General features: G+C 40.8%; 2 protein-coding genes across 7 annotated transcripts in view; both read left to right on the plus strand.

Annotated features, from left to right (window-relative positions):
- The window catches only part of LOC143021002 (organic cation transporter protein-like), a 67,067-nt gene extending 63,975 nt beyond the window's left edge, over positions 1 to 3,092 (plus strand). For all 3 annotated transcript variants that reach the window (XM_076178096.1, XM_076178097.1, XM_076178098.1), the window contains 2 exons: positions 346 to 530; positions 694 to 3,092. In XM_076178096.1, coding sequence (XP_076034211.1) covers positions 346 to 530; positions 694 to 903 — 395 coding nt within the window. In that variant the 3' untranslated portion in view covers positions 904 to 3,092. The remainder of the gene's footprint in view (positions 1 to 345; positions 531 to 693) is intronic.
- A 145-nt stretch (positions 3,093 to 3,237) lies between these two features.
- Positions 3,238 to 7,500, plus strand: part of LOC143021003 (uncharacterized) — a 4,688-nt gene continuing 425 nt past the window's right edge. The window contains exons 1-3 of one of the 4 annotated variants that reach the window (XM_076178101.1): positions 3,238 to 5,849; positions 6,730 to 6,995; positions 7,214 to 7,500. The exon at positions 7,214 to 7,500 is cut by the window's right edge and continues 425 nt beyond it. In XM_076178101.1, coding sequence (XP_076034216.1) covers positions 3,699 to 4,694 — 996 coding nt within the window. In that variant the 5' untranslated portion in view covers positions 3,238 to 3,698 and the 3' untranslated portion in view covers positions 4,695 to 5,849; positions 6,730 to 6,995; positions 7,214 to 7,500. Of the gene's footprint in view, positions 5,850 to 6,729 lie in introns of all 4 variants that reach the window. The other 3 variants (XM_076178102.1, XM_076178100.1, XM_076178099.1) reach the window with 3 other exon arrangements.

A 7,500-nucleotide genomic window follows, 5' to 3' on the forward strand; every position in this document is an offset into this window, starting at 1 on the left:
TATAAATGTGTGTGTGTGTGTATGTTTATGTATATGTACATATGTTTGTGTGTGCGTGTGTGTATACATATGTATATATATCCCCTCTGTTATGAACACAGATGATATGTGATTTATTTCATGTTGAATACATTCTTTACTTCATAATCTAGATTGGAGCTTATTCAGTCTCCTGTTTTCATTGATACAGATGCTATAGGTTTAATTTAGTTAATTAGTTAGGCAAGAGATGCCAAGTATAATGGTTTCTAGAGGTCGAAAAGACGAGAGGTAGTTCGTAGCACTTTGTATCGCTTCCCACTTGTTGGTTTTGTATTTCAAAGAAATCTCTTTTCTTTTCTGCAGATTCCACAGTGTGGAAAACGACGCTGTCTCTTGCTGGCAAATTTGCGATAAGTAATTGTTTCTGTGTGGTGTATCTGATGGCCGCCGAGATCAACACGACAAAGAGCCGAACCTTGGCCATGGGACTCGGCAGCATTGCCGCCCGCTTAGGCAGTATAAGCTCGCCCTACGTCAACGACCTCCTTGTAAGTAACCTGATAAATTTATTACCTTTGTATTCGAAGATAGAAATATTAGTTGCTTAGAAATATGAAGAAAAAAATTAATCATGCTGGAAAGAAAGCAATAAAGATAAAAGTGAGTGATATATGAAGTTGTAACTCTTCATCTATTAATGTTCGCACACAGGGAGTCACCCATCCGATGACACCACCCATGATTTTTGGAGTCTTATCCTGTGTAGTGGCAATGCTCGCCTTCACATTGCCTGAGACCCGAAAATCCATCCTTCCAGAATCACACAACGATGTGGAAATCATTGGTTCCAGTACGACGAATAAAGAGACAAAGGACTGTGTGGGTGTAAACGAGAACGAGGGAATTAGCCATGTTGCATGAACTGTGGAACTAGAACATAGGCTCTGACTTTGTGTAGAGTGTGGTTTTCAACAATAGTCCTGGTAATGCGTGAATTGTGATATCAGAGCAGTGACTTCCAGGGTTTAAGATTCCCTTAATTTCCCTCAGCGATGGGAGACAAGTCAGTCTAATCCAACCGGTCCTTACCTCGGATGCTTTCCTCGACTTTCGAAACGAGTGTACTTATCCAACTTACCTGACCGAACTTAACCTAACCTCTTTTGACACACAATACAATACAATAAAATACATTACTGGTTTGATTATGTTTATTGTTTCCTTCTATTGTTTTGTATTTCTTCTTTCACTTTCAACTTTCTTTACATCCATGTTTTAAGTAAGTATGACTTTCACCATATCTTTCTGTAGAAACTAAGTAATGTTTCTTGATGGGGTGAATTGAACGGAGGTTATTTTTTTTTCCTTTCCGAATAATATTACACTTGGTTTATCAATTTACGCCAAGGAAGTCCCCACTAGGATCCTCAATTTACTCACTAAGTCACCTCTGCACCGACGTCACTACTTTATTAATCCAATGATCTTTACTATTACAACTAAGTGCCTCCCCCAAGGACGTGAATTTTTTTCCGTGTACTAATGATTTTTTATCCTCCTCCATCCATTCTCCAATCAGAAAGACTGTTACACCGTCTTAAGAAATACTGCTTACACAAGCAAACACGATAATGGTTTAGTTTACATATTGTCACATCAGCATTAAAATCTGGTTCCTAGCGGTTGTTTATAAACTTTAGACGAGGAGCGAGATTATGCAACTCCTTCGAGGATATTGTTATCAAACATCTTATAAAAATTAAATTCTCCCCACCTACCCCTCTATCTACCTTATTTATCTATCAGCCTCTTACAGGGCTCGGCAGCTACCCTTGGTCGTCCCGACCTGCCATTTTCTACTACCATCTTACAGGGCTCGCTGTAATATATACTTGAAAAATATCACATACAAGAAATCAAATGTTTAAAACTATTTCTGCATAAACTGGCAAAATTTTTAAAAGCATTATCCTTCAATGGATGGTGTGATCAAAACATATACCATACATAACAAAGAAATAAGTAACCCTTCCAAAATGCATAAATGTCAGTAGCATCAAAAAGACATAAGACAAAATAATTATAACGCAGATATAAATTCAATGTTAAAATAGATTTACAAAGTTGTCATAAATTATTTTATCAATAATAAAATCAATGTCTTTCTCCTTCTGATTATAACATTTGTTTAAGAACAGCAATATTATATTTCAATGGAGAATGTTTTCATCTTTTCAAAAATGTTGAATCGTGATATGTTACAAAAATTATATACACAATATTAAAGAGTGTCTCTGTATAATTTCATTTTTGATTCACACACACTTATTTCATTTTTTGTCTATGGCACATACTACATATGAACTTCAATGCTTCACAAAAGAAAATGGCTCAATACTTATTGGCATTGTCCTTATGTTTTGGCAAGGGTTCAAGTCTTAATGACAGACCAAGGCTCCAGTTCTTCATGACTGACCAAGCTCCAGGTAGCACACCTAACATACCAAGGTTCCAGTAGTTTGGGTCTCCCATCAAAATCAAGCACCATACATTTCAACAATATGAATACTAGATGTAAAAATGATCAATATTAATATTCAATTTCCGTGTGATATTATCAACATATTCCCTATACTCTTTTGGGCTTAAAGTTTATTTAAAACTAATACACTGTGCCTCTAGAATCTCAATGTTACATGCATCCTCATCATAAAATTATATCCTAACCTTCTTTATATCATCTAAGTGATTGATTGATACTTCCATGTTTTCTAAGTGTAAGATCTTGTATTTATTTCCACCTGCAAAATCAATTACCTTATATGAACCTGAGTACCTCGGTGAAAATTTATTACGGGGTGTATGTAATTTGACCATGACTAAATCTATTTCTAATTCTATTTTATGTGCTATTTTGTGTTGTTGCTTTTTCATCTCTTATGTATACTCCTGTTCTTACTCTTTCTCTTACTCTTTGGTGTATAGCCTGAAATGTACGTATTCTATTTGAGATGTAATGATTTATATTATACATAGGTTTCTGCTCTGTAATTAAGATTTCATATGGAAGAATTTTGTCCTCTCCCAAAATAATAAAATGAGATGTTTCACCTGTTGGTATGTTAATTTGGTTGTTCATAGTACATTTATTACAAGGAATCCAAGTATCCCAAGTTATACTATGAGGACTTATCATACCTCTAAGACATGTGATAATTTTCTTATTTAACCTCTCTACAACTCCATTGCTCTGAAGATGATTCACTAAAATGTTGAGGAAATTATAATAATGGAACAGAGGGATGATAAGACATGCGACTCATTAGCCCAGTATTTGATAAACTCAAGAGGGAATCCTCTAAAATTACCAAAAGGGTATAAGATAGAGGAATTTCATTTGACTAATGGACTTTTGTAAAGAAAAATAGTTGTAAGTGGGAAAGATATTTCTAGAGGCCCAGTGAGTTTACTCACGGGGAAGGCAGCTGATATGTACATATCTCTCCCCAGAGATAACTAGGAACTATTAGCCACTGAAGAAAGCTTTATTGTCAGGTTTTAACTAGACTCCTAATGGTTACTGCGTAGACTTCCGGAATGCCAAGATTTCTTCAGGAGAAACTTTTCTTCAGTTCTCATTTCAACTAACCAGACTGTTCCAGGCATGGTTAGATTCTTCCAATGTAGGTAACACTTTCAATAATTTGAAAGACTTTATGATCCTTGACCAGTTTTTGTCTTCCCTCCATCCAGACTTGCGTCCTTTCAAGGAACGACGACCCTCTACGTTAACAGAGGCCATTCGTTTAGCTGACGATTGGACGTCAGCCCAACCTACTCTTCCTCGAACTTCGGTTCTAAATGCAAAGAAGTTCTCTCGACTGCCTAAGGTAACCACAGTGCTCCCGAATTCTTCTATCGGCCGAAAGGACCCTCCACCTTTGACATGTCATGGTTGTGGAGAAATTGGACACATTCGGCCTCGTTGCCCTAGGAATCCCGGCACTCTCAAAGAAGGCACATCAGCTACGCAACTATATAAGGTAGGGTTTTACCTGTCTGATAGAAGAGTCCCTCACTTCCAGGCCTCTGGTACCATCAATGGGGCTTGGGTGTCTAGTATAATTCGGGACACCGGCTGTTCCTGCGTAGTCATATCAGATGAGATGCTACCAGATATAGATGTCCCAAGTTGCAAGAAAGTCTATATTGCCGACTACTTGGGCCGAGAAGATGCCTTTCCTCTCGTATCTTGTTACCTTCGATGTCCTTATTACGAAAGATGGAGAGACGTCGTCAGAGCACCCATCAAATTTGCTTGTGTCTTAACTGGTAACGTTCCAGGAGTTAAAGATCCTAATATATCTGAATGTTCCCTCCAGCTGATGACTCCACTATGCCACGCCCGACACAAACTGCTTCACCCTCTCCCAAGCATCTGGTATGAGACACTCTCAGCCGCTAGAGCTAAAGCAGCCTCGGGAGAAATAGATCAAATGAAGAACGGGTCTACCTACCAGTTTGTCAAGATGGACGGTCTCCTCTATCGGAAGTGTTTGACTTCTAAACGCCCTGATAAGGTAGGAAAGTCTACATTGGTTGTTCCCCGTGATTGTTGCCCTATTATTCTCTCCATTGCTCATGAGAGCCCTTTAGCTGGACACTTCTCTCACCGGAAGACGGAATTAAAGGTCACAGAACAATTCTACTGACCTGGCATGGGAACCAACATCAGAACCTTCTGTCGGTCTTGTGACAAATGTCAACGCTTCTCAGAGAAGGGACGAGTACCACCAGTCCCATTACAACTCATGACCCTCGTCACTGAACCTTTCGCCCGCGTTGCCATAGACTTGGTTGGACCTCTTTCTCCAGCATCTTCCGATGGACACAGGTACATTCTTACCTGGATTGATTTTGCCACTGGATTTCCTGAAGCAGTTCCCTTAAAAGACATAGATTCTATTTTGGTCGCTGAGGCCTTGTTAACTATTTTCTCGAGAGTTGGTATTCACCGGGAAATACTTTCAGACAGAGGTACGCAATTCACGTCTAATTTGATGAAAGAACTCCACCAAATGTTGGGAGTGAAACCTATCTTCACCACTCCCTTCTATCCTAGTGGAAATGGTAGGATTGAAGGCTATTCTCCGTAAGCTGTGTGCTGAGAAGCCCCGTGAGTGGCATAGGTATCTAATCCCAACCTTGTTCGCCCTCGGAACTCCCGAGCGATCGGACTGGGTTTTCAACCTTCGAGTTGTTGTACGGTCGGTCAGTTAGAGGCCCACTCTCAGTTTTAAGAGATCTGTGGGAAAACCGCACCCTCCACGAGGAAGAAAGGTCCAGCTTCCAATATGTAATAGACCTACAGGAGAAGCTGGCAGAATGTTCTCAAATGGCTGCACGACAAGCCGATATCAGTAGTTCCCGGTACAAGGCGTACTTAGATCTGAAGTCGGAAAACCGTCAATTTAAATCGGGTGATGAAGTTCTAGTACTCCTGCCTAGTGATACCAGTAAGGTCCTCGTCACTTGGAATGGACCCTACAAGGTATTGGAGAGACGTGGGGAAGCAAATTACGTTATCGAGACTCCTCGGGGACATAGACTTTACCATGCAAACATTTTAAAAAGATATCACTGCAGGGCCCAGGTGTAGCAGTTGGAACTAATGGATGAGATTTCCGCCATAGAAGAACTTTCCGCCCCAGGAAACGAGAAGGTATCCGTCATCGATGAAGGAGATCCTTGTGATCTTCTTTCACAGCTGCCTTTGACACCTGATGGCATAACTCTCTCGTCTTCTGATAAACCCGAAGTGGGACAACTCAACCCGGATCAGCTATCCCAACTTCAGAATCATATGGGTGAGTATAAAGATGTTTTATCTGATGAGCCCGGATGTACCTCCACTCTAACGCATGACATACAACTTACATACAAAGTGGTTGGAGGGCAGGGGAAGTCGACTTTCTCCTTCTCGATTCTATCCCTAAGGAGCTGTATTACCTTATCCGAGGGAACACATGTGAAGAGACTTTTCACGTCCAGGCTGGCCAACTTCTTGTTTCTGGCGGAGATATCTCGGATTCTGTCTAGTAGGTCCCCTGAGTGTCTGAGATGTGCTCTTCCATCAGAATCACCACCGCTGACAAGGGAGGTGGAGTAGTGGTGATGGACAGTTCAGACTACGAGAGGAAGATGAAAGATCTGCTCAGTGATGATAATACATATCGTGAAGCCTCCCAGGCAGAAGTAGACAACGAGACAAAGAACTTCGCATACAAGGTAAGAAAAATTCTCAAAAATTCAGATGCAGGTAAATGCTCCTTCAATTACTGCCAAATCTCCCACGCACAGCTACGATGTATGATCTGCCCAAAACACACAAAAATTATATTCTAATGAGACCTATAACATCAGGGATAGGGAGTGCTCCCCACAGATTAGCAGGTACGTTGGTCAGATATCTGTCCCCCCTCCTGGGAACCATCAGTGGAGCACATCTCAGACACTCAGGGGACCTACTAGACAGAATCCGAGATATCTCTGCCAGAAACAAGAAGTTGGCCAGCCTGGACGTGAAAAGTCTCTTCACATGTCCTCGGATAAGGTAATACAGCTCCTTAGGGATAGAATCGAGAAGGAGAAGATCGACTTCCCCTGCCCTCCAACCACTTTGTCGATTTGATAAAACTTTATGTTGAATTTAATTACTTCAAATTCCAGGACCGTTTCTTCCACCAGAAATTTGGCGTGGTCATGGGTTCTCCATTAAGTGCAGTCCTGGCCAATTTATTTATGGAATTTCTAGAAACAGGACCCTTTGCCAACATCGTTCCCGAGCATGTGACCTGGCTGCGATATGTGGACGATATCTTACTCGTCACACCCAGGCGTTTCAATCTTCATCGCTTGCAGACGGCCTTAAACGAAGTGGAGCCCACCATTCAGTTTTCCCTGAAAGAAGAAATCCACAATTCTCTTCCTTTCCTGGACACAAATATCTTTAAGTACGGTAACCAGCTTGAATTCAAAGTGTATAGAAAGCCCACCAACAAAAAATATTTAATTCATTTCTACTCCCACCATGATATAAGGACCAAGATAGGAGTAGTAATAGGCATTTTCCTTAGGGCATTTAGGATATGCAGTGCAAAATACTTAGAAGAAGAGTGCAGGTTTATTAAAGAGACCTTTTTAACACTAAAGTTTCCAGAATTTCTTTTAGATAATTGCAGACAGCAGACCGCTAAGATTTGGGAAAGCAGTAGGCAGCAGGACAACACAACAAGACGTCTCGTGTTGCCAACCAGCGACGGTGCCACCAACCTGACACATCTTTTAAGAACCACCAACTTGGAAGTAGTGTGCCAGACAAGCAGAACGATAAAAGACACCACGAAAACGAAAATACACAACAACCAGACACCGGGCACCAAAGCCGTTATTTATCATATTCCGTGTTCAGGATGTGATAAAGTTTACATCGGAGAAACGTCACGCGACCTGAATACA

Source organism: Oratosquilla oratoria, chromosome 41, assembly GCF_046742065.1.
Source record: "Oratosquilla oratoria isolate Oo_2021 chromosome 41, ASM4674206v1, whole genome shotgun sequence".
NCBI lineage: Eukaryota > Metazoa > Arthropoda > Malacostraca > Stomatopoda > Squillidae > Oratosquilla > Oratosquilla oratoria.